Source organism: Artibeus jamaicensis, unplaced genomic scaffold (assembly GCF_021234435.1).
Source record: "Artibeus jamaicensis isolate MK-2021 breed Jamaican fruit bat unplaced genomic scaffold, CSHL_Jam_final contig_402, whole genome shotgun sequence".
NCBI lineage: Eukaryota > Metazoa > Chordata > Mammalia > Chiroptera > Phyllostomidae > Artibeus > Artibeus jamaicensis.
The window spans coordinates 18,074,115-18,101,408 of record NW_026521818.1 but is presented as its reverse complement, the minus strand read 5'-3'; the positions used below and the strand labels follow the sequence as shown (position 1 = coordinate 18,101,408).

At 42.8% G+C, this 27,294-nt stretch overlaps 1 protein-coding gene across 1 annotated transcript in view; it reads left to right on the top strand.

The window, feature by feature from the left end:
- ALDH7A1 (aldehyde dehydrogenase 7 family member A1) overlaps positions 1-23,153 on the top strand; it is a 46,267-nt gene extending 23,114 nt beyond the window's left edge. The window contains exons 9-18 of the mRNA XM_053665306.1: positions 4,105-4,202; positions 7,610-7,651; positions 9,627-9,721; positions 14,179-14,263; positions 15,417-15,523; positions 17,176-17,292; positions 18,391-18,488; positions 18,686-18,759; positions 21,646-21,721; positions 23,078-23,153. Coding sequence (XP_053521281.1) covers positions 4,105-4,202; positions 7,610-7,651; positions 9,627-9,721; positions 14,179-14,263; positions 15,417-15,523; positions 17,176-17,292; positions 18,391-18,488; positions 18,686-18,759; positions 21,646-21,721; positions 23,078-23,132 — 847 coding nt within the window. The 3' untranslated portion in view covers positions 23,133-23,153. The remainder of the gene's footprint in view (positions 1-4,104; positions 4,203-7,609; positions 7,652-9,626; positions 9,722-14,178; positions 14,264-15,416; positions 15,524-17,175; positions 17,293-18,390; positions 18,489-18,685; positions 18,760-21,645; positions 21,722-23,077) is intronic.
- The last annotated feature ends 4,141 nt before the right edge of the window (positions 23,154-27,294 follow it).

The window sequence follows — 27,294 nt, the reverse complement described above, 5'->3', positions numbered from 1 at the left end:
AAACACCATATAATTCACATACCATAAATTATCTCTTTAAAAATGTACAGTTCAGTTGTTTTTAGAATATTCATTGTTGTACAACCATCACTATTGTCTTATTTCAAAACATTTTGGGGTGGGGGCCCCAAAAGGAACCTCGTAACTATTGGCAGTCACTTCCCATTCCCCTCTCCCTAGCAACCCCTAAACTACTTTCTGTTTCCATGCAAATGCATATTTGGGACATTTCATAAAATCAGATCATGCAGCATGTGGCCTCTGTGCCTGGCTTCTTTCACTGAGCATAATGTCAGAGCCTCCTTTTAAACTGGAACTGACCATATAACTGCTCAGAACCACAATGAAACAGGTTATTACCGGCTTAGACTTTGATTAGGTGAGGTTTCATGGAGGTTGTCCTTTTTTAAAAAAAATCATATTTTATTGATTATGCTATCACAGTTTTCCTGATATTTTTTCCATGGTCCCCCTCCACCCAGCACCCCTCACTCTTTCAGGCAATTCCCCAACCATTGTTATGTCCATGGGTCATGCGTGTAGGTTTTTTGGCTACTCCATTTTCTCTATTGTATATCCCATGGCTTTTCTGGAACTACCTATTGTACTTATCTTTTTTTTTTTTTTTTTGCTTTTATTTAGTAGTAGTAGTAGTATTTTTTTAAATATATAATCTTTATTATGTTTCCTTTCATTACCATTTAGTCCCTATTTGTACTTCTTAATCCCCCTACCTCTTCACCCATTCCCCCACACCCATCTGGCAACCATCAAAATGCTTGTGGTATCCATGATTTTGTCTCTTTTCTTCTTGTTTTCTTAGTTGATTTTTTACATTTAATTATTGATAGCTATGTATTTGCCATGTTATTATTCATAGTTTTAGTCTTCTTAAATAAGTCTTCTTTAACATTTCATATAATAATGGTTTGGTGGTGATGGACTTCTTTAGCCTTTTTTTTTTTTTTTTTGTCTGGGAAGCTCTTTATCTGCCCTTTGGTTCTAAATGATAGCTTTGCTGGGTAGAGTAATCTTGGATGTAGGTCCTTGTTTTTCATGACTTCGAATATTTCTTGCCATTCCCTCCAAGCCAGCTGAGTTTCTTTTGAGAAATCAGCTGACAGTCTTATGGGAACTGCCCTGTAGGTAACTAATTTCTTTTCTCTTGCTGCTTTTAAGATTCTCTCTGTCTCTTCAGCCTTTGGCATTTTAATAATGATGTGTCTTGGAGTGGGTCTCTTTGCATCCATCATTTTTGGGACTCTCTCTACTACCTGGACTTGTATGTCTATTTCTTTCACCAAATGAGGGAAGTTTTCTTGGATTATTTTCCAAATAGATTTCCAAATTTCTTGTTCCTTCCCTTCTTCTGTCTTCCTACGATGTGAATGTTGAACCACTGGAAGTCGTCCCAGAGGTTGCTTACACTGTCCTCATTTTGGGGGATTCTCTTTTATTCTTGTTCTGGTTGGTTGTTTTTTGCTTCCCTATGTTCCCAATCATTGATTTTATTCTTGGCTTCACCCACTCTACTCTTCCTGGAAATTGTTCTTTATTTCAGTTAGTGTATCCTTCATTTCTGAGTGGGTTTTTTAATGCTGTTGAGGTCCTCACTAAATTTCTTGAGCATCCTTATAACCAGTGTTTTGAACTCTGCATCTCAAGATTGCTTATCTCCATTTTGTTTAGTATTTTTTCTAGAGTTTTGATCTGTTCTTTCATTTGGACCATGTTTTTTTGTCTTCTTATTTTGGCAGCCTCCCTATGTTAGTTTCTATGTATTAGGTAGAGGTGTTTTGTCTTTGTATCTTGGTAGTGTGGCCTAATGTAGGTGTCCTGTAGGGTCCAGTGGCACAGCCTCCCCTATCACCCAACGTGGGTTACTCGAGGTGCACCGTTAGTGTGGACTGAGCACATTCTCTCGTAATTGAGTCTTGATTGCTGTTGACAGGTCAGTGGGAGGAATTTACCCAGGCCAGTCAGCTGCAAGGACTGGCTGTGGCCACTGACCACCACCCTTTGCCCTTTATGGAAGATCAGCTGTGCGGGGCAGGGTGGTGGTGCTCTGATGTGATCTGTAGCTGACCACTGGGTGTGCTGGCCTGGTGTTGCAAGCCAAGGTCAGCCCCCACCTGTGCTCTGCCCAGGGCTATAAAGCAATCTGAGATGGCTGCTACTTGTGCATGTCTTGGACATTCCCAGGTGAAGCCAGGCTGTGAATCTAGGCTGGCTACTGCTAGTGCCAAGTCTTGGGCTCCCTCAGGCCAGCTGTGGTGTCGAGAGGATTTAGGAAGTTGTGCAGCCAAGACCAGCCATTTATATGGAAAGCAGGTTGGGTGGGCCCAAAAGCTGGGTGGGGCAGAGTCTCTGGGGTTCTCCAAGGAAGGTCAAACAGTGTTAGCCAGGTTGATGGAGTGTCAGATATGGCACCAGCTTGCCGGCTCTGTGGCTCTGAGGAAAAAGTGTTTACGAAAGAAACAATGGCCTCTGCTCGCCTTAACGCCAGACACTTCAGTTCCCCCCGTATGCCACTGGCGCCTTTCTAGTTGCTACGCCAGTGCTGGAGCTCAGAGGGAGGGAGCCTGAGTAAATGGGTCCCTGTGTGGGCTCTTTAAGAGGGACTGCTTGGGGCTCCAGAAGTTTCTTCCACTGACTTAATCTTTTCTGGTTTTTGCAGTGAGAAATTGTAGGGACTTAACTTGCTGACACTGGGACCCTGGGGTGGGGGTCCTGGTGTGGGGCTGGGACTCCTTGCTCCAGAGATATCCCTCCCGAATTTTTATTTTTATATATTTTTTAAGATTTTGTTTATTTATTTTGGTGTGGGGAGAAAGAAAGAGGAAGAGAAACATCAGTGTGTGGTTGCTTCTTGTGCACCCCCTAGTAGGGACCTGGCCTGCAACCCAGGCATGTGCCCTGGCTGGGAATTGAACCAGTGAGCCTTTGGTTTGCAGGTCAGTGCTCAGTCTACTGAGCCACACCGGCCAGGGCTCGAATTTTTGTCCACCACTCATGGGTGTCAGACTAGCCGTTCCATATCTGCCCCTCCTACCAGTCTGGGTGGGTGCGATTTCTTAACTCTGTAGTTGTCAGACTTCCATTCAACTCGATTTCTGATGGTTCTGAATGATGGTTGTTCTAAATTTTGATGCAGTTGTGTGAAGAGGTGAGCCATGTCTGCCTGTGTCACCATCTTGACCGGATGTCCTTGAGGTCAAGTCTTATAACTTTTACTGGTGTGGTTGAAATGTTAGTATCCCTCTGTCACTTTTTTCATACTAGTCTTCTTACTGAGTGACTTCCAAAATGAGCAATTAGTTACTCCTTTTTTTTTTTAGTAAGTGAAAAATATGTGTGGTGTGTTATCTACATGTCATTTACAACATGAGTAGTCTATCCTTCCACCAACTTTTTTTTTTTTTTTTTCCTTCTGGGCATCCAGTCCTTGGCTTTGACCTTAGCGTTGCTAAAGTAATTGCACTAGTGTGTAGCAGTGCATTAGAAAACGGCTGCCTTGGGTGTCAGTGCTCATGTTTGCTGGGCTGAGCCTGGGGAAGCCTGCATGGGTGGATTCATGAAGCTCTTCATGCCTGTATTAGACCGATGTGTGGCCACACCCTGCTTGGTCCACACCAAGCTTTTGAAGCACCAACTATGAGCAAAGAGGTTCAAACCATTAGTGTCTGGAAATCCTAGCACAGCCTAAATTTATAAATCATCTTCCATGAGGGATACTTGGGATATATCCTTGTACTTTTTAGATTTTTAATTCTTAAAGGAATTAGTAGTTTAAGAGTCTGCAAAGTAACTGGGCTGCTCCTCAAAGAAATGCTAAGGTCACATTGTTTCTTCACCCACCCAGTACAGGAAGGGCTTTCTTCCTTAACAATGGCTTCTGTTCATAGAGAGCTCACAGAAGAGGTTAACCTGTTTTGTTATATGGTTCTACTTGCGAAAATCTAGTTCATTTTCAAGGAGACCTTCCCATATTCTCTTGTAGCTTTGCCTTTCCAAGAGTCCAAGTCAGGGGTTTCTGGCCGGTACCATTAGGTGGCATCGTTTCTGGGTTTCTCTGCTCGAGTGACATTGTCTGTTGCCTTGTAGCACTGCAATGGCCAAAGATGAGCGAGTGAACCTGCTGTCCTTCACTGGGAGCACTCAGGTGGGGAAACAGGTGGCCCTTATGGTGCAGGAGAGGTTTGGTAAGTGTTGGCTTTCCAATGAGGATTTTAATTCCCTCAGAGGTATGGGTGTGAAATCTAAAAGTTGTTTTTCCCCCCATAGAGATACCAGCCATGTTTATTTGAGTGTCCAAGAAAAAGAAGGGTACAGTTGTTGGTGGGTTAATATGAGGGCAATCACAAATTGAAATAGCATCCTTTAGAAAAGGATGTCATTTTCTCTCTAAATGACTATAGTAGTATCATATCAAATGTATTTATCAAATTCTATCAGACTTGTTTGGCAAATTAAAAAAAAAGGAAACCCACAATTTAAACAGAATCACTGAGTACAGGACCTATATAGTGAATGTGGAATAGAAGATTTAAATGTGTTCTGTCATTTATATAAATATAACTTTGTATGCTCTACTTTATGAGTAATTTAAAAAGATATTTAAGGCTAATACTGACTTTCAGGTTTTGGCTATCATGAATATAAACTTCAACAAGGCAGGACTTGACTAGGTAATCTGCCAGCCCTTTTGCACTTTGAGCATTGTTTTTAAAAAGTAAGTTTACAAAAAACTATTAGAGCTAATAAGGTCGGCAAGGACATAAGACCAGTAAACAAAAGTCAGTTACATTTTATACATTAACAGTGAACAATCTGAAAATGAAAAACACCCATATAATAACATAACATCAAAAAGAAGAAAATAGTAAATGCAACAGAAGATGTGTAAGTCTCTCACACAGGGTGCTATAAAGCGTCGTTGAAAGATATTAAAGAATTAAATAAAAATAAAGTCATCCTATTTTCACTTTTTTGAAAAGTAAATATTGTTACTGCCCAAGATCAAGGTTGTACAAGTGTCTACAGACTTAATGCAATCCCTTTCTCGGTGTCAGATGGCTTCTCTGTGGAAATTGATGAGCTGATCCTAAAATCACATGTGAATGCAAAGATCCCTGAATAGCAAAGATAACCTTGGGAAAGAGGAACAAAGTTGCAGGACTCACAGTCTGATTTCAAAACTGAAGTACAACTGCACTGGTGAAGACTGTGTGGTACCGGCATACAGATACGCATAAAGGGCCATCGAGTAGAATTAACAGTTCAGAAAGAAACTCTTACTATTTTGACCAATTGATTTTGACAGGGTGCCAAGACATTTCAATGAGGAAAAAATGGTCATTTCAATAAACGATGCTAAGTCAGTTAGATATCCACATAACTGTGTGTGAAGTTGGACCTCAAACACCCCACTGAGTGTGCAGAAACTCACTGGGGTGGACCATTCCCTCACCCAGCACACAAAGACTAACTCAGAATGTGTCAGAGACCAAAATATGATTAGAACTATAAACCTCTTAGAAGAAAGCTCAGGAATAAGTTTCTATGACCTTGGATTATTATTTTATGACCTTGGAAAAATACATTTTAAATCTTTATGCTGGGGAGTATAAGGTCAGAATGGCATTGAGAGCAGGCTCTGTAACTTGCCTGGAATGTAAGTTGGCCGTATATATAGTAGCCCTTATATTCGTGCCCTTTGGCCCGGACCTAAGTAGGTCCAAGGTAGATATTCAGCAGTCAGTATATTCAACACTAGAGAAGTAACTAAATAAAATGGGGTACATCATCATGATGGATACTGTAGTGATTTTTCAAGAAAATGGCTCCTAGTAATTTTAAGGAGAAGGTATAACATACTAATCAGAGAACAAAGTTAATTAGCGTGATCTCAACTGAATATAAATGCACAGGAAAAAAGGTTGGAAGGCACTATAACAAAGTATATAGAAAGATTTCACGGTGACCTCTGGGTCATAGGCTTTTTCTGCTTGATACATTTTGCTCTTTAAAAAAAATAATTTTTTAAAAAAGATTTTATTTATTTATTTTTAGAAAGAGGGGAAAGGAAGGAGAAAGAGAGGGAGAGAAACATCAATGTGTGGTTGTCTCCTGTGTGCGCCTTACTGAGAACCCGGCCCGAAACCCAGGCATGTGCCCTGACTGGGAATCAAACCGGCAACCCTTTGGTTCACAGGCTGGCCTTAAATTCACTGAGCCACACCAGCCAGGGCTAAAAAAATAAATGTCTACAATGAGCACATAAATTTTAAACTGTTTTTATTGTGGTAAAATACATAAAACATGCCATTTACCATTTTAACCATTTTTAAGTGTGCTGTTATATGGCATTAAGCATATTTACATTATTATACAACCATCAATAACATCCATCTTCAAAATTTTTTTTGTGTTCCCAACTGAAACCCTGTGCCAATTAAAAACTAACTCCTGTCTGGTGTGGCTCAGGTGGTTGGAGAGTCATCCCATAGCCAAGTAGCTGCATGTTTGGTTTCCGGTCAGGGCACATACCTGGGCTGTGGGTATGTCCAGGCATGTTTGGGAGGTAGCTGATGAATGTTCCTCTCACATGGATGTTTTTCTCTCTCCCTTCCTCTCTCTGTAAAAGCCATGAAGGAATGTCCTCAGGCCAGGATCAAACAAACAAACAAACAAACAAATTCACTCCCCATTTCTGCCTTCCTCCAACCCCTTGGCAAGCATCATACTGTTCTACTTTTTGAGTCAATGGATTTGACTATTGTAGGAATCTCGTATAACTAGAGTCAGACAATATCTGTCTTTTTGTGACTGGTTTATATCACTTAACATAATGTCTTGAAGGTTCATCTTTGTTTTAGCATGTGTCAGAATTTCTATTCTTTCAAAGGTTGAATTTTATATATATACCATATATTTTTTTTATCCATTCATCCCTCAGTTGGGCACTTGGGTTGCTTCCGTCATTTAGTCATTATAAATACTGCTGTTGTGAACACGAGTGTACAATTATCTGTTTGAATTCCTGCTTTTACTTCTTGTGGTTAGGTACTTAGAAGTTGAGTTGCTAGATTGACCGTGCGGTAATTCTGTGTTTAATTTCTTGGGAAATTGCCATGTAGTTTTCCATAGTGGAAAACATAGCACTTACACCAACCTGGGGTTTTTTGGACATAACATCAAACTCAGAGAAAAGTTATAACATACACAAGTAATTTCTGCACACTGTTGAACAGATTCACCAATGCTTCCGTTTTGCCCCATTTCTTTTATCGTTTTCTCTCTCCAGGAACACACATGCGTGTACACTGTGGTTGTGTATTATTTTTGAACCATTTGGAGAACGTTGAAGACCTTGTGTTCCTTTACCACTAAATGTTTCAGTGTATTTCCTAACAACAAGTACATTCCATCATACAACCACAGTCCAATGAATGAAATCAGGAAATCTGATGTTGATTCAACATTCATGCTGTGTTTTAAATCTGGAAATAAATTAAAACATAATTGGGATAGGTTATGATTCGAAGCCATTTATCTTGTGCGTTAAATACTAAAATAGGCATTCATTTGTGTTTATATGTTTTTAAAGGGAGAAGTTTATTAGAACTTGGAGGAAATAATGCCATCATTGGTAAGGCCGCCCTTTGTTTTCATGTTGTTTTCCACTCAGAATACCGTCAGCAGTTGTCCTGAGTACATACATATACCTCGTGCAGGAACTCCTCTGTCCTGTGTTGTCTGTGCCAAGGTCTAATTCACATGTTGAAGAATTTTACTTGTGAGACAGGACACAGTGGTTTGAAGGCAGAGACAACTAGGAAGGAAAGGTGTTCGTGTTTGGAAAATGAAGCCGGGCTTAGAACCTGTGTATGAGACTTCCTAACGTGGCCTTGTTTCTTGTTTTTCCCTTCTCCCGTTTTCTGAAAACTGGTCACATGTGTCTCTAGAATGAGTAAGTATGTGACTTGTTGATTACACTGGATTTCAAAAACACTAGTGTCTTTAGTGGAATATTTAATGCTTTTATAACTGAGAAGGAGTGCTTCCTTAAAGCGTTTTAATCATTTATCTGTAGACTTTGATATTCTGTTTTTTAATTATTTGGCACAAAAGGAAATAATTTAACAATGTAACTGGATAATATAATGAATGTCAGTGGTTTGAGACTTTTTAAAAGCATGGATTTTGTGATAAAAAGCAAAATTTACTAATTTGTATATTGCCATCATCATGTTTAAATACCTATATATTTGTGGTATATAGAGTTTAAAAAGTATATGGCAAAGGGTTTGTAGGAGATGAACTTCTAATCTAGTTAAAAAGAGAGTTAAAAAATACAGTTAGCACTTAGTGAGCACTGGGTATTTGCTAGGTACTATGCTCCGCTGTTTCATGTGTATTATTTCATTTAATCCCCACAATAATCCCATGAGGGAGATACTGTGATTAATCTCATTTGAAGTTTCCACTCTGAGGCTTAGTGATTAAGTGCCTACTGTGCTGGGCCAGCAGGTGATAGAACCAGCACTGATATCCTGGCAATCAGACCCCAGAGCACTGCTCTTTCTTTAACTCCTTGCTATACCCCCCCCCCCGTCAGTACTCCAGGCATTATTATCCCACTTTATGGGTGAGGAAATTGACACTTCAAAAGGTAAAATAACACAACTAAAAAGTGATGGAAGTGGACAAGAACCCTGATCTGTTTGGCTGCACAAACCACCTTCTTGACCATCATGCCAGTCTGAGAATGCTGTTAAGACTGGAAAAGGGATCGTTGATGATATAAGAGGGAACTGTGTCTATAAGTTTCTCTGAGGGATGAGAAGGAAGGAATTACAAGTAATATAAATGGAAGGGTTAACTTTGCAAAGACTATGCTAGTTTTTTCTTCTGAGGGCAGAGGAGGTGGAGGAACGAATGGACCCAAGTAAAGAGAAATTTGGTTTTGCACTGATCTCTTCTGAAGAACAGAGGAAGCAGAAAAGGGCCCTTGGTGGGTGATCACTTTGAGGTTTTTTTCTAAGGGGGTTAAGGTAATCTGGTGGAGGAGTAAAGAGCTTGAGGGAGTTTGCAGATTTGGAAACACTCCTGTAGAGGGGCAACAAGGGGCATTTAAAGGCATGGACCGATGCAGGTGAGGATATGGATGTTAGAGAGTGAGTCTGATGTGGCGAAAATCAGAAGTCTCCCATTGTTACTCTCTCTATAGGCCCAGGGAAGCTGGCATCAACATGGGCCTGGGGTTCAGGCTGGAGGCAAGTAAAACTCAGAAAGGATGAGGTCTTAGAGAAGGCACTACATTGGGGCTGCAGAAGAGGCTTACTCAGTATGAGAAACGTTGAGAAATGAAAGATGAGGAGGTCAGAGGAGCGAGAGCCTCCATGTACATCTGTACTTGGATAAAGACCGTAGGGCTCTTTTCTCCTGTGATTTTCTCTGGATGGAAAGTGGTCTCTGCAGTGTGAACATGTTTATTTTGCAGGGATCATCCTGGTACTCTGTTACTGCAAGTCCTGTAGTAAAGGCATCATTTATACCAGTTAGCAAGTACCTTGTCTGCCTATTTCACGACACTGATGGGTGTGTGTTTGTGCTTCTCTAAGCTTTTGACGATGCGGACCTCAGCCTAGTCGTTCCTTCAGCTCTCTTCGCCTCCGTGGGGACGGCCGGCCAGAGGTGCACCACTGCCAGGCGCCTGGTGAGTGTGTCTGCATAGTCACGTGAGCTTGTCCTGCACTTCGATCACCACTTTTTAACAAATTGTGTAGGGAGGTGTCATAGAAGTGTTGTTAGAAACATGGACTTTCTAGATGTGGTTGGCAAATATGAGGCCCTATTCTCTCCTCTCTGCTCATGGCACATGTTGCCAGTCAACCAGGGATTCGCTCTGATTGGCTGGACTTGGACTGGGAGGTGACGCCATTTTCAGTCCCTCACTGAGATCAATATGAACAAAGTCCAATGTCACTTACAGATGAAAACAAGGTAAATAGTTGAAAAATTCTAAAACTGTCAGCTGAAAGATAGACAGCCTTGTTTTTTTTTTTTTTGTTTGTTTTTTTTAACTAAATAGAAACATTTAAAGATTTTCATTTCTGGCCTAGAAATCAAGTCTCAGATTTGACCTGGTGTGACGTGGCTCACTGAAAAGCAAATGACTCTGTGTGTTGTTTTTCCTCTTGATAATAAGCAAGAGGTTGTTTAGTTTCCACATGTATAGGGCTTGGGGCATTTAATCCACACTCAGACTTGGCTGGATTTCAGTTCGTGTCAGGTATGGCCTTGATTTTCATGGCTCTCATGGAACTGAAAACCTGTGGGTGCTGTAGCCAGACAGATTTCAGTTAGGTACAAAATTTGGCTACGTTTACCAGCTTTAAGTGATTAGTGTTGAGTTTTCTTTCTGTTTAATTAGAAAAGCAGTTTGCAGTTGAATTACAGAGGAGTTGGCTTTGGGTTTTACTGTCATCCACAGTGAGTGTGATCAAGTTCTTCATAAGGTTGGCATAATTTAAATTAATGAAATTAAGATAAAAGATATGTGGAATTAGTCTTTACTTTTCCCAACACATTTTATATTAATTTTTCCTATATTTTACAACAAATGAATCTTTCCTTTTTTAACATTACTCTGTTGAAGTTGTCAAAAAAAACTAAGATGCAGTGTTCATAATTTATAATTTAGTAAATTTATTCACCTTAAGCATTTGTTACATTAATGCTAAGAAGAAAATGTGTTCTTTAAAAATGATCATAATCATAATTACATGGCAAATACGAAATGACATAAAAGAAGCATTTTTTATTCAGCCAACTTTTCCTTTGTGCCTTAGAGCAAATACACATATCCATGTTTTATATGTAGTGTTGAAAATTAGACCATATTATTAGCCATTGCCCAAGATCGATTTCCATAGGAACAGTAAAGTAACAGGTAGAGAAATCCACTGCAGTACTGCAGATCTTCTCATACCTAGTGCTCATAATGCCGATGCATTCGCCACATGGAGACCAACTCAGAGAACAGATGGCAAATTCATCTCCACCTCTGGGAACATGGCATAGAACTTAAATCCTACCCAGAGTGAGTCCAATGCTTGTCCTCACCGGATTAAGGCCTCACTCTAGAGACCTAGTTGGCCTGAGGTTATGAGCATATGGTTACACAGCAGCAGAGGTAGGCTGACCAAATCCTGGTGGTGTGTATTCACCATTACTCATACAGTTACAGTGTGGGATAGTTGTGCTTGAGGTTTTCTGCTTTGTAAGCTGTTGAATGCTCTAGAAAGAAAACAGGCATAATTGATTTGTGAAGCTCTTACTCAGATAGGTCCTTATGGACTTGATAAATACTTGTCTTGGACTTCCAGTCAAGATGGCAGCATAGGTAAACACGGCTCATCTCTTTGCACAACCACATCAAAGTTGCAGCTAAAATATAGACCAGCCATCACTCAGAACTGTCAGAAATCAAGTTGAATGGAAGTCTGACAATTACAGAATTAAAGAAGCCACATCCATCCAGACTGGTAGGAAGGGTAGAGACAAGAAACTGGCTGGTCCCACATCCACGTGTGGTGGATAAAATCTGGGAGGGACAGAACAGGGGTGAGGAGTTCCAGCCCCACACTGGGCCCTCAGCCCAGGGTTCCAGTGCCAGGAAGATAAGACCCATAAATCCTGGCTGCAAAAACCAGCGGAGATTGAGCTGGTAATAAAAACTTCTGGAGTCCCAAACGGTTCCCCTTAAAAAATCCATACACCCTACAAAAACAAAAACAAAACAAAAACCCCATACACAGACTTATTCAGTCACTCCCTCTGAGCTCCAGCCCTGGGTAGCAGCTTGAAAGGCACCAGGGAGGAATTGGAGTGTCTAGTATCAAAGCGAGAGCTGAGGGACAGCTTTCTCTCAGAGAGAAAGGTGGTTAGAGACTGTTGTTCTATTTCTGAGCCCTCCCTCCCTACAGCCACAAAGCCAGCAGGCAGGTTGTATGTGAGACTCCATCAACTGGCTAAGACCGTTTTTCCCCACCTTGGGGATTCCCAGAGACCGTCGAACCCAACATGTGGGCCCAATGGCTGGTCTTCTTTTGTGCTTCACAATACCCTAAATCCTCTAAAAAAGGCCACAGCCTCCCTCATTGAGCCCCCAGCTCCCATACGTCTTGGTAAGTGGCCCCAGGCCCAAGCACTAGCAGCAGCCAACCTAGATTCATAGCTTGGCTTTGCCTGTGAATCTCCAAGCCCAGCACAAGTAGCAGCAGCCATCTCAGATTGCTTTATAGCCCAGGTAGGGTGATTCTGGGCAAACACAGGGGTGGCTGACCTTGGGCTGCACCATCTGGGAAACCCAGAGCCTGTCCACCACGCAGACAGCTGCAGACCACATTGGAGCACCACCACCTTGTCCCTGCACAGCTGATCTTCCATGAAGGGTAGAGGGTGGTGGTCAATGGTCACAGCTGGTCCTTGTAGCTGACTGGCCTGGGTACATCCCTCCCACTGACCTGCCAACAGCAATCAAGGCTCAACTATAAGAGGAGGGTGTACTCAGTCCTTGAGTTACCCAGCTTGGATGATAGGGGGGCTATGCCACTGGACCCTACAGGGCACCTACTACATTAGGCCACACTACAAGACATGGAAGCAAAGCAGCTGTACCTAATACATAGAAACTAACCTAGGGAGGCTGCCAAAACAAGGAGACAAAGAAACATGGTCCAAATGAAAGAACAGATCAAAACTCTAGATAAAATACTAAACAAAATGGAGATAAGCAATCTGTGAGGTGCAGAGTTCAAAACACTGGTTATAAGGATGCTCAAGGAGCTTAGTGAGGACCTCAACAGCATGAAAAAAGCCATTTGAAAACAAAGGCTACACTAACTGAAATAAAGAACAATTTCCAGGGAGACAAGAGTAGAGTGGGTGAAGCCAAGAATGAAATCAGTGATTGGGAAATAAGGAAACCAACCAGAACAACAAGAAGAAAAGAGAATCCAAAAAACAAGGATAGTGTAAGCAGCCTCTGGGACAACTTTAAGTGTTCCAACGTTCACATCATTGGGGTGCCAGAAGGAGAAGAGGAAGAGCAAGAAATTGGAAATCTATTTGAAAAAATAGTGGAAGAAAATGTTACTACGTTGGTGAAGGAAATCGAGACATGCAAGTCTAGGGAGCACAGAGAGTCCCCCAGAAATGGATGCAAAGAGGCCTACTCTGAGACACATCATAATTAAAATGCCAAAGGTTAAAGCTAAAGGGAGAACATTAAAAGCAGCTAGAGAAAAGCAGTTAATTACCTACAGGGGAATTCCCATAAGACTATTAACTGATTTCTCAAAAGAAACTCATCAGGCTAGAAGGTACTGACAAGAAATATTTAAAGTTGTAAAAATAGGGACCTACAGCCAAGATGGTTCTACCCAGCAGAGATACCATTTAGAATGGAAGGACAGATAAAGAACTTCCCAGACAAGAAAAAAACTAAAGGAGTTCATCATCACCAAACCATTATTATATGAAATGTTAAAGGCACTTATTTAAGAAAAAAGAAGATCAAAAGTATAAACAACAAAATGGCAATAAATACATACCAACAATTGAACCCCAAAAAACAAACTAAGCAAGAAGAACAGACAGAATCATGAATACAGAAAGAGTTTTGATGGTTGTCAGATGGGTAGGGTGTGTGGAGGAATGGATGCAGAGGCGGGGGGAATAAGAAGTACAAATGTGTAGTTACAGAATAGCCATGAGGATGTAAAGTACGGTGGAGGAAGTGGAGTAGCCAAAGAACTTACATACATGACCCACGGACATGAACAGTGGGGGGGACTGCCTGAGGGAGTGGGGGTGCTGTGTGGAGGGGGAAAAGGGGAGATTGGGACAACTGTAGTAGCATAATCAATAAAAAAACTTGTCTTATAATTTTATTCTAACATCCACCTAGAGAAAATTATCTTCATGTAGTTAAATTTAAATCAAGAGATTATATAATTAAAAAGTAAACATGCTTCTATTTGCATGTTTTAGAGATCACAATAGATCAAAATTATATGAACTATAAATCAGTATTATTTAAGAAAAATTGTGCGTTGTTAACAGATTTGTCCATTTGACTGTTCCCATGTGTATTTGTCTTTCTCTTAGTTTTTACATGAAAGCATCCACGACGAGGTTGTGCATAGACTTAAGAAGGCCTATGCACAGGTCCGGGTCGGGAACCCATGGGACTGTGAGTATCTGGTTGATTTCAGATGTGCTCCTTTTCGATAGCTGTTGTTACCAGTGTTTATGATCTTCCCCCTTCCCTGAGAGGAGTCTGGGCATACAAAGCAGATAGAAGGCATTTAAGGTGATGTGTCTGCTTCTGGGTTAGGATCTTGAGTGTCGACGTGGGCTGGGGGGTGAGTTTGGCAATGGTGCTGAGATGGGATGCGTTTGGTGAGTCTTTCTCTCTTCACTGTTATTACCCTTGTCCAAGCCATCGCCCTCTCTCGTGGAAGGCTGCAAGAGTCACCAGACTGACTTTCCTGCTTTCACTTCTGCCTTCCACAGTGACCAGAGTGATTTTTTAAAGTGCAGTTAGATTAGATAATTCCCTCTCCTACTTTAACTACTCCAGGACTTTCTTTGCTCTTCAACTGTAAGTCAAGATTTTTTACTCCCTCTCTAGCAGGCTCCGTGTGACCTGACCTCTGTGCCTCCCCTCCTGCCTGCCTTTGCCCCTGTGCTCCCTGAGCGCCAGCCTTTCCAGCCTTTTGTGCTCCAGGGCTCGCAGGCTCTGTCCCGCTGCTCTCACTGCTGGAAACGCCCCTCACCCAGCTCTTCCCACCACAGGCTTCCTGCTGCAAGCCCACCTCCTCCCTGAGGCCCGTCTAGGTCTCTCTCCTCCCCCCTTTCCCCAGGTAACCTTTCTGCTCTGCTTCCTGGCAGCCATACGTAGGGCCGCATCAGTCTTCCCCTGTAAATTGCACACCAGCTGCTGAGCCTGCGAAGTTCTTAGAGAGCGATCACACTGCAGTGAGTGAACAGGTGCTGTGTTTTTAACGTGGCACTCTGATGAATGGATCTAAACCAGGGTTGACACATGTGGCCTGCCACTTGTTTCTGTACGAAAGTTTATCAGCACGTGGCCACCCCTACTCGTTTACCTATCTTCTGTGGTTGTTTTCACACCACAGTGGCCAAGCTGAATAATGGTGAGGGACCACAGACGTCATGCAGAGCATTACACATTTGCAGTCTGTCCCTTTACAGAAGGTCACAGACTCCCCTTCTAAACTGAAGGGCTGCCTGGAGGGGTTGGTCTGTTCATTCGGAAAGTTGTTATAATAATAAATGATGCTACTTAGGGTAAAATGAGGAATATCTCTTTTTCTCCCCAGCCAATGTTCTCTATGGGCCACTGCACACCAAACAGGCAGTGAGCATGTTCCTTGGGGCAGTGGAAGCAGCAAAGAAAGAAGGAGGCACAGTGGTCTATGGCGGCAAGGTAAGGAAAGTTCTGGGCCCAGGCAGGGCTCTGGGCCAACTGGCGAAGGTCTCGAACTGGTGTCTTTCTTCTCTCCTCCCTTATGTGAGGGGGAAATGCAGGTTTGGAAGAATGACGACGTACACTGCATGGAAAAATTCTGGAACGACACACAATTTCAGCCAGTTGCCTTTGAACTGAGTCTCTAGGAATTTGTATGGAGGAGGGAAAGCTTTTTATGATACAGTAGAAGACTTTGTATTCAGAGTAGTTAGAATTTGTAGGTTATGGTTATTTAATAGGTCAACTAAGGCAGGGAATCAAAAAATACACACCAAAACCATTTTAATTTAACACAGATAACGACATTTGATTCTTTGGGTGGAGTCGAAGCATTTTCTTCAGGTGTGGTAGGAATTTGTCTTCATCCTTGCAGTAACTGCACCAATCATTTATTGTCGACGAGCTAGTTTCAGTTTCTTCAAAATTCACTGAGAACTGAGTTTCTTGTGAAGCTGAGAGAAGACTCCTCCTCTCTAGTCATCTTAATCACCAACACACCCACATTTCATTGGACAGCGTGTGTATGAATATGTATGTATCTATTTTTTACTTTTATTGGGTTATTTTCTAAAACATTCAACTTAATTTTTGTGGAAATAGCTCTTTTTTTTCCTTTGTATAATATTTATTTAAGTTTTGCAACACAGTATAGCATTATAATAACAGATACAGCTGCCATGCCCAGGATCTGGAGTGAAGACAATTGACTCTTGGTAAACATGCAGCTCAGTGGGTGAGCGCAGAGTTACAGGCACCAGGAGGGTCAGCCAGCAGCCAGAGCAGCTGGCTGTGGCCATCAGTATGATACGGAAGGAGAAGTGGGCACTGGGTAATAGTAATTTGGTTAGTGGAGGTTGGTTAGGAGTGCCTACACTATAGCCTTTTGGGGCTTTTCATTTTTGTATAATGTGTATTAGTTTACTATGGTTATCATAATAAAGGGTCATAGACTGGGTAGCTAAAACAACAGAAATGTAATATTTTTCTCACAGCTGTGGGGATTAGAAGTCTGAAAATCAAGGTGTGGCGGGGTTGGATTCTGGCGAGGCCTGTGTGTCCGGCACAGAGTGTCCTCACTCAGCCTTTCCTCCGTGCGTGAAGAGAGGTCATCTCTGGTGTCTCTACCGCTTATTGGGACATTAATTCTATTTGATTAGGTCCCCACCCATGTGACCTCATTTCACTTTTGTTACCTCCGTAAAGGCCCTGTCTCCAAATTCAGTCACAATGGGGTTAAGGTTTCAACATATGAATTTAGGGTTGGAGGGTACAGTGTAATTGACTGTATACACAGTGGGTAGAGATTACCCATTTTAAAGTTAAATAAATTTTACAATCCTCACTGTGACTGATTTCAATGCTACTTGGTTGTAACAAATGGCATAGCTCTCCATCCTTGATCCCTGTCCTTTTCCTATTTTTCTCTGACCACGTTAGAGTCGATAGGAGCCGGAGGAAGTTTATGTTCATGATGGGAAGTTATTTTGCAGAAACAATTCACCTAAAGTGGTGTTGGCTTTTGTCACAAGTATAGGCAAACACTGTCCTCTGACCACAAGTACTGGGATATAAACTGCTTTCATTGTCTTCATTTCATCTCTCTACCGCAGGCTATGGATCGCCCTGGGAACTACGTAGAACCGACCATTGTGACAGGTCTCACCCACGACGCGTCCATTGCCCACACAGAGACTTTTGCTCCGATTCTTTATGTCTTTAAATTCACGGTAAAGATGGGTCCTGTCTCTCTCTTCTCTAGTCTCACGTTGAAACAAACGAGAAGACCAGGAGAAAATGAAGGTGTATTAAATTCCACTTGACTTGCCTTTAGGGGGAGGTATTAGAAAGTCATTTTGGTTAGTCTAAATTTGACGGTTATGGCTAAAATATGACGGGATGAACAGTTCAAACTAGAGAGCATGCCAAGCTAGCTGCCTGGGAAGCCGGGTGAGCAGGGAACCTATGCTGCTGTTTATGGAGAAGGCGGCCCTCATTTCCTGTATCACCTGGTTCTGAGCTGTGCGCACCAAACATTGGGCTTCTCTGCAGAAGAACTAGATAGTTTGATAGTCTGAGAGCTAAGTTTCAGCAGACAAAATGGGAAGACAGAGGGCAGCCTAAAGGTCTACAGTTACAGTCTGCATCAGAGGACAGATGGGCTGTGGAGGTTTTAACAGAGGAAGGTATAGAGGGTCTCCTTCCCCAGCATGGGGCAGGCCCTCGCCGTGCCAGGAAATATTTAGAGACTCATTCAGGGTTTGATCATGCGGTGATTAACAGTCCAAGGATCATGAGGATCACGCCTGTTGTTACTACATGATCGTATTTTTTAAATCTTGCTTTAAATTGTCTATCACCTTTCCCAATATGGTGACTAGACAGTATAATTTCATGTTTTGTAGTGTGTGTGTCTGACTGAGCTCTCCGGCAAATAATTTAGCCTCTCTGTGCCTGCTTTGCCTAATCTGCACATTGAGGATAATAGAAAACCTGTGCCACAGAGTGAGCATTACCTAACTGGATGCATGCTAAGTGCTCAGGGCAGTGTGCGTGATGAGAGCTGAAGAAGTATTAGCTATTATATGTAATAGCTTGAATAGAAGAATGTACTGCAAGAATGGAAGCTCTTCATTTCTTAAAGCACAATTAGGGAGAAAACCCCACAAAGACACTGTAAGTGAAACAGAGTTAGTCAGATGTTGACCCTGTAGTTTCCTTGTTTTGCCCTCAAATTGTACCAGCACATCTCATGAAATGAGTTCAACGTTTGTAACTTTGACTTGAACACCGTGTAGTGTAACAGCTTCTAACGTCTGCCCTTTCAGAATGAAGACGAAGTCTTTGCGTGGAATAATGAAGTCAAGCAGGGACTTTCAAGTAGCATCTTTACCAAGGACTTGGGCAGAATCTTCCGTTGGCTTGGGTATAACTGTGTTTATTTAAGTCTGTGTAACCCATGTAAGGCTTATTTGCATGGTGAGGGACTTTAAAAAAAGAAAATGGCACCATCATGCTTGAAAATTCATTTTTTGGCACTGAGAGTCTTAGAGGTTTTGTTTGAATTTTGTTTTTTACTTTCCCATACGATGCTTTCACCATGCCCCCCCTTTTTATCCACAGACCAAAAGGATCGGACTGTGGCATTGTGAACGTCAACATTCCAACGAGCGGGGCTGAGATCGGAGGTGCCTTTGGTATGTAGAGAATCGTTTTTTTGTTTTCCACGTTGGGCAGTGTGTTAGTCTGCTAGGGCGGCCATAACAAAGTACCACAGGGTGGTGGCTTAAACAACCAAAATTAATTTTCTCACAGTTCTGGAGGCTGGAGGTCTAAGATCAAGGTGTTGACAAGTTTGCTTTCTCCCGAGGCCTCTCTTCCCGGCTTGCAGATGAGATGGGCACCTTTCTCCGGAGTCCTCATGTGGCCTTTTTCTGTGCAGACATCCTTGGTATCTCTTCCTCTTATAAGGACACCAGTCCTATTGGCCGAAGGCCTTGACTTTGACTTCATTTAACCATAATTACCTACTTAAGCACTCTATTGCCCAAATACAGCTACATTCTGAGCTGTTGGAGGGTAGGCCTTGAATATATTCATGGGATAGGCAAGGAAGAGTAGGGGAGACAATTCAGCTCATAACAGGCGGTAAAGGAAAAGCAGTCGTAGCCAGGAAACTGAAATAATAGCCTTATCTGGTCTAACCTTCTTGACGAAGCCTGTGCTCCATGTTCAGAGTTCCTGTCCAGGGTCCTTCCTTTCATTCTCAGATGCAGGACCACACTGGAGCAGGGCCCTCACCTGAGCTGTGCGGACCCTGAAAGGGTGGCATCTGTTTTCTGGGGAGAGGGTTCAAGACCCCAGAAAAGATTAAGAACCCTTGTTTTAATGTCAGAAAAATTCACCCCCAAAATTCTGAATTTTATTGGCAAAGTGGGCACAGTAATATGTTAAACGTTATCTTTCATTTTAGATAAAATACTAAGTTGTTTCTTTTCACTGAGCCCTGTTTCTGTTTTGTCTTTATGCTTTGAGTTCTTTGTGCTTAAACTTAGTAATAGCAATAATTAAAAAAAATCTTCCCAACAATCATCTATTGTTTTACTTACTGAAAATGATCATACAATGTACAGATGATGTACTATAGAATTATACACCTGAAACCTGTATAATTTTTTAACTGTCACCCCAATAAATTCAATTAAAAAATAATCCAAAGTACAGTAATAACAGATTGCCTTTAAATATATAAAGAAGCAGAACAAAATTTGTTAATACTTGTAAAAGTTTAAATAACTCGGGGCATTCCTTCATCTCTTTTAGACCGAGTGCTGTAATTACTATCCAGTGCGACAGAAGGTTTCTGCTTTCAGTTCAGCCCTCCGCTCTCGCCCTCCACTGTTTAGTGCCCGAATGTGTCTGTCTGTCCTCCCTGGCCCTTTAATCCCTGTGTCCAGCCGTGCCTTCTCTTTCCCATGGACTCCTCTCCATTTCAGCCTTCACAGTTAATTTTTTTTTTAAAGTCTTATAGTGGTAAAAGCAGTTCTGCCCCCACTTTCCTCCTCCTTTCCCAGGCACAAATACTTTGAGATTCTTACTAAATGAAAAAAGTAATCTACCTCTGAATTTACTTTAATTTTTCTAGTGTGCTTTAACTGCACTCTTTGACAGCCTGAGACATTATGTATTGACCCATTGCTGTGCTAGGTTAAGCTTCTTCAGTTTTCAGTTTCCCTTTAAGTGATATGGCATTAGTGTGTGGGGCGAGGTGCAGGGGGAACCGGGGACAACCTTCTAAGGGTCTTCTCCAGTGGTGTCACAGATCGTGACAAGTGTAGTCCACCAGGAAAGCTCCTTAAGGACTTTGCATCAAAGGTTTTTACTGGGGGCAGATGACAGAGGCACCCTCAGCGGAGCAGAAGGAAAGCAGGTGTTTGACACAAACCACATTGTTTGTAAAAACCGTTCGGGCCCAGTGAGACACCTGAGCACTCAGGGAACGTTTTCTGTGGGTGCAGGGGACTGTGGAGCGGCCGAGTCCCGGAGGCCAGCAGCATTGCGGCAGCCCTGCTACCCCTTTTCTGCAGCTTTGTAGGAGTTTTTCCTCAGACTTTCGAAACTAATTACCCATTTGTCTTCTGGTTTCCAGCGTTGTGGTTGAAAAGCACAATCCACTTTGGTTTCTGACCTTTTTCCCCTGTTTCAAAAAATATCGGTTCCACTATTTACTTGTTATGTCTGACGTTCTGAAATTGCACAGGAATGTGCCTCAATGGAAATCTTTGTCAAAGTATTTGTTGGGCGCTCAGTGGCCAGTGATTGGCCGTAGAATATTGGGCCTCCTGGTGTTTCCAGTTCTGATTCTGCTTTGGTCCTGTTTCTTTGACAATTTTTTCCCTTTGATTTTCTCTATTTTAATTTCTGGAACTCCTGTTATTTAAATGTTACCTCTTAAAAAAATCAATTGTCTGATTTTGTTATATTTTCCCTCATTTAGTCTCTTTGTTTTTTACATGGGAAATTTCATCAGATTTTTCTTATCCTTCTATTAAGTATTTTCTCCTCTATTATTAAAAACAACATTGAAACTTATTTCTTGGGCTTTGATGGCACATTTTTAAATAGTGTCCCTTTCTCGTTTCATGGAGTCACTATCGTCTTATAGCCTCTCTGTGGATATTAATTTAACATTTAAAATGTCTTATTATAAAAGCAGTTTATGTATGTGGTAGAAAATTACATACAAAGAAGCATAAATGAGAGAATAAAAACATTTCCACTGTCCAGAGGTTCGATTCTTAACACCTTGGTCTAATGATAAGGTTGTTTTAAAGGTTTTCTTCTGCTGCCTGAGACGTGTCTGTTTCCTCTTAATTCCTTCCATTTTCCCTCCGATTTTCCCTCCGATTTTCATGTTTCTGTTGGTCTCTGTCTTTTACTTATTTGTTTGTGAAGGAGACTGTGGGCTAAATGTAAAAAGGACGGGGCTGCTCGGGCCCTCACCGCACCTCAGTGACGCTGAGTGGGAGCCCACGCAGAGGGGCCGCGGAGCGGGGGTGCGAGCCGCCTTTGTGTCCCTCCAGGAGGCGAGAAGCACAGCGGCGGCGGCCGGGAGTCGGGCAGCGACGCCTGGAAGCAGTACATGAGAAGGTCCACGTGGTAAGCCGGGGCTTTGGGGCTGGCGGGACTCAAGGCGGCTGCAGCGTGCTTTTGCATTCTTCTCCTTTCTGCTGTTTTAGGTGTTTTCGTTTAATTTTACTTTCTCTAATGTTCCGAGCTCTTCCCTCCCAGAGCCTCCGTTTTGTACTAGTATTTGTCTGCCCCTTCTTGTCAAGCTCCAGCTAGTGCCCAGCACAGCGCCCCCCTGAGAAACCATCTGGCCGGTGGTTCTACCTAGAGTCAGCCTAGGAACGGCACGCGCGGGGTGGGGGTGTCCGCCAGCAGGGGGAGTGCACGAGGCTGTCCTGTTTCTGTGTTCGCCTCGGGTGTGGCTGCCACCCTCGCAGACCGAGGAAGCAGAAGGAGATGGAGCTGCGCCAGGGGCCCGGGGGCTGCGGGCCTGGCTGCCAAGCTGGGGGATACCGGCTCTCAGAATAGGGAGCAATGCCCCGTGGAAGCTGGTTAGCTCATCCACCCAGCACGTGGTAGTTGGTGAGGGAGCCGGCTTCTAGGAGATTTTGTGTTTCTTTTACTTGAGTCCTGTTTCTCCTCTTTGGGTAGAAAGCGCTGTATCCAAGTGCAGTGAAACAGTGGGGTCAGGCCCATGTGGCATTAAGTCGCCAGAAGAGCACAGGGTGCGGGACCCAGGACACCCGTCCTCGTCCCATTTATTCCTGCTTACTAGCTCTCTAACCTTGGGCCTGCTTCTCGACCTGGGCTCCTTTTGTGGTCACCGCGACTTTCTGTCTGTGAGAAATCTCTGAGGTGCTTTTGGCTGTGGCTCGTTAAGTCTCCAGCATGTACACTCTGCCTGGTTTTCCTTCTCTGAAGTCAGTTACGTTCCTTTTACTTTTCCTGAGCACTCTGGATCTAGAATGGAAACTTTTATCTCTGGCCTTTGGGAACCCGTTTAATGGGACACTTTTCCTCTTAGGAGAAAGAGGAGATCATTATCAGATAACTGACGCATAGGGAAGCTCTTATTTTCTAAATTATTATAGCTCTTATTTTTTTTTATCAAAACGAGATATTTTTCCTGCTAATTCAGTACAAGTTATTGAGAGATAGAAAGAAAATTGTCCCGATTCCATGTTCTTGTGCCCTGATAACTATGAGTAACACAGATGCTCCGTGTCTTTCCAGACTTTTGTGTTTTTCTCTCCTTTTTAAATGTTTCATAAAACCAGATACACACTAACAGTGCTTTGTATCCTGTTTTCTTCACCAGCTTGTAACTTGGACATTTCACCTTGTTAATATATATAGATCTACCACATTTTTAAAAGGCATAGTAATATTCTGTATAATGTATGTACTATCCTTCATTTAATTTTGTTTATTTTTTTTCCTCCCTAGTACCATCAACTACAGTAAGGACCTTCCTCTGGCCCAAGGAATCAAGTTTCAGTAAAGGTGCTTTAAATCGACATTACTTCAGGTCTTTTAGGTTTTCTTGCATCTCTTTCTTCTGAGGAAGACAGAAAACGAAGCTTTGCCCTGAATAAATGCATCATTTGGAGTAGACAGTGGCTAACCCTTTATGCCCCCAAGGTCCTGACTAAATCAAGAGACTCATTTTTAAAAAATAAAAGTTGTCACAGCGTAGCCATATTTAGTAAAAGATAGAAAAATGGTTTTTTATGTTACAAGTAGGTACTAATTTTTTTAAGTTTATAATTATTTTATAATTTAGACAAAATAGTTACATGCCATGCTAGGAATTTGGGAAAACACAGAACCGAATGGAGAGGAAAATAGAAGTCTTCTCGGTAGATGCAGGAACATCTCCTCAGCAAGTAGCGGATTCTCTGGTGAGTGTTGGTTCCCACTGCCCTCTTCCAGCCTGTGCTGGGAAGGGTATGATTGACAGGGAGAGTATCCCTTTTATGGAGGGGGCCGTACAGCACATCATCTGTGGAAGGACTCGACTCGCTCTGTTAAATATGACTAAGGTATTTGTCACCATTACGACTTCTGCCCACGGTGGCTCGTGTCACCACAGGAAAAATTTGTGGGGTGGACATAGCTATTGCACCTGCCCCTGCCATGTACTCTGCCTGTGTAGCTTTGATAAAAAGAGTCTCTGGATTTCTCATGCAGCCTTAGGCCGTTTGTTTAGCTGGTAGGCTGCTACAGTTGCCCTTGGGTTTGTTCTTGGAGAGTTTCCTCAGTGTGTGGTGCATATGTCAGAGAGAAGTCAGCAGAGGCCACTGTCTCTTTGCTGAGAGTCTACTTGCAGCAGCCTTTGGAGTGGTTCTGCCCCGGGCCCCTGTGGAACTAGAACTGGCCCATGCAGCTCTCCTCTTCCTGTCAGTCTGCACTCCCCCCCCCCCCCATGGACAGCCACCGCTGCCCCCTGGACTCCTGCCAGATTGGACTGGGGCAGAAGCTTCGAAGATGACATTTGTAGGTGACCTACCTAATGCATCAAGATGTATGGAGAGATTTTCACAGCTGGCAGAGTTTGGGGGTTGTTATGACAGAGAAGCAAACAAATGAAAACACTAAGCAATTGCGAATCAGGGAAGGAGAGGTCCAGTGTGACTGGTGCTCACCCAGGTGCGTAGTTGTCAGCCTTGCATGTTAATCAGGCCAAACACTGATGATGAACCTTCAGAGAGCATGTTGGCAGGAAGAAGGCAGGGGTGAGGGTAGGTTACAAAGACGACAGTTCCTTATGTTCTATAGTGGAAAGTCTGTAATACCTAAAATTGAAATAGCAACGTGGGCTTGTAAAGATAGGCAAGTCCCAAATCATTGCTTCACGGAAGGGTAAGCGGGGGTGGGGCACTGAGACGGGGCACATTGCTGCTCCTCTAACCAGTCTTGTAGAGCTATTTGAGTGTTCAGTGAAGAGCCTGTATAGTTTTGATTGAAAATTTAAACCAATCAGAAAAGGAAATGACGTTGGGAATCCTGCATCTCCAGGCGCCCCTCCCTCCGTCCCGCTTCCCAGGGCCCAGGCATGCGCACTGGGGACTCTGAAACGTCTCACACAATCTCGTGAAAGCCGAATTTCCTTCCATTTTTTTTGAGAGTTTGAAACAGACTAGATCATCTTGTATTAATACACACATACTTTTTAATATAAATGGTTGCTTAAGAAAATCATTCAAATGGGGCATTTACTCTAAAAATCTTACTATGGCTCTTCTTTTTAGGTCACAGTGCTAAGTATTCCGTTTCTGTCCTAGTTGGTCACTGTCATACTGTCTGGAGACAGTGAAGCTGTATTTAAAACGTTTCAGGAATCATGTGAATAGGCTGTTTTTGTGAAATTTGCAAGATTCTTTTTGATTGAAATATTTTTATATCCTGTTCCCCCCCCCCAGCATATTATTTTTAACCAAGGTTTCCAAAACACCGGCCGTGTCCGTGATTGTTTTAATGAAATGTTTTCCCCTTTGTAATCTCTCCGCACTTGGGTATTTAAGGAGACTCCCGACCCTGCATCCGGTGGGGAGACCCCAGCACACGGGATAGAGGGGGCCTGGCAGCTGTGCTCTCAGGTGTCGAAGTCGAGTCACACTGGTTCTGGAAGCTGTCTTTGACACTAATTCATAACTTTTATATGGGTTCCTAGCAACAATAAGGATTTTTTTTGTCATAACGTTTATTAAAAAATATTGCCTTTAAACAGTCTTTTTGTTCTTTATTCTTTGATCTAACAAGTGGAAGTGGCCCGTTGGTATTTTCAACCACAGTGGTTCAAATGTGTGTGTGTGTGTTTCCTGGCCATGTATTCTGAGGTGCTGGGAGCCCCGTACTGCTGATGACTGGTTATCCTGAGCCCCTGCTGACTGTCCTGTCCCTCCCTGCCCGCGCCTGGTGCTGTAGCCACACTGCCAGTTCCCAGCCCACACTGTGGGCAGGAGGAACTGTGCTTCGTCGGCTGTGGTGAACTCGAAGTTGCTTAGGATCTTGCTGTACATGTCCAGTCCCCAGAGAGAGCTTCCTGTCGGCCGATCCCAGGATCCTGACTCTTGTGGTTCTTCCCTAGGAGGCAGGTGGAAGACTTTGGCTCCCGTTCCGGAGCAGCCCTGATGAAGAAAGACATCACACAGTGGAGATGAGTCAGTTTTCTCAAAGCCAGTCAGGATGCTCCTACATCTTTCACTCCTCTCCTGTGCAAGTACATTCTCTGTCCCTGGGAATGTGTGTGTGTGTGTGGGTGGGGGGGCGGGGCCGAGAGGTGTCAGTGACCTTGCTCTTCTGATCTTCCAAACTTTTTTCTGTTGCCCTCACTCTAACAAGGTTGCCAACAAGGAAGCTGGCTGGGAATGTTTTTAAGTGTTTTCTGTTTCAATACTGCCAGACAGGGCTTGCAGGTTGCATTCCCTGTGGCCCCCAACACTTTGTTTTCTCACACTTGGCTTGGTCCCTTTGTTACCCTCTTTCCTGGATGCATTTTATCTGCCTGATCAGAGTGTAGACCTTTGCAGGGGTAACCATTGCTGCAGTTTTGCCCCTCTCCAAGTTTAGCACCCCTTCTTAAAGGGTTTTAAGGGGATGTGTGAAGAGATTCGGTGACAGGCCGTTTTTTCAGCCCTAGAAACTTGATATATTTTAAAGTACCAAATTTTTGGACTTTTCATATAATGAAGTTTATTGATCTTTTATTCTTTTTCTAATTTAAGTTAAAAAGTTAGGTTACAAATATTTCCCTGGGCCTTTCAAAGTGTAGTTTTAAAGAAGTGATAGTTGGACGGATGCAGTCACAAACGCAGATGGAGATTGTAACAAACACGGGCTTCCCCTGTTCCCTGCGCCGTCCCTCCCCCAGTTCCCAGAGAAACTGGCTGGAGACCGCCCTCCCTTTTCTGCTGTTACCTCCGTATTTCTAAAGAATAAGCTTGTACTGCAACTTTGTAGCTAGAAAATTTAGATCTTGTCTGTTGACTTGTGGAAGGTGAGGAATAATGTTATTACCACCTCCCCGAACATAAACCTTCTCTTAGCTCTAATCTGCTAATATCACAACTCTGGGTTAAATCTATAGTCATTTAATTATTGTGAATATGCAAAGGCCACCAAGCCTAGCCATGCCTTAAAATTATGCCTACGTTCTTTTATTTTCCCAGAGTTAATAATTGGCCTTATTGCTTAATTTGCTCTGTATCTTTTTATTGTAGTAAAAGACAAAGGATTTACCATTTCAAAGTGTGCAGTGTAGTGGCAGTAAATTCAAGAGCTGTGCAACCCTCACCACTACCTAGTTCTAGAACATCTTTATCATCCCAAAGGAAACCCCATACGCGTTAAGCGGTCATTCCCTGTTCTCCTTCACCTCGCAGTATCTTTTATCACCGGTCTGTTTCCTGTATGGATGGGTTTACCTATTGTGGATATTTCATATAAATAGAATCGCTATTACTAATGATTTCCAAATGCCCGAACTATCTCTGTAACGTTGCCTATTAATATTTTCTAATCACCCACATCAGTTTTGGTTTCTATTTTACTTCTCCTGGAATCAAGTGCCCTTTGCCCTGTTTGCGTCAGTTAGGCTGGCTGCTCACCAGGACGGCTGCACCACTACCATCCGTGGGCCTCTGCGCAGCCCTTCTGTGCCG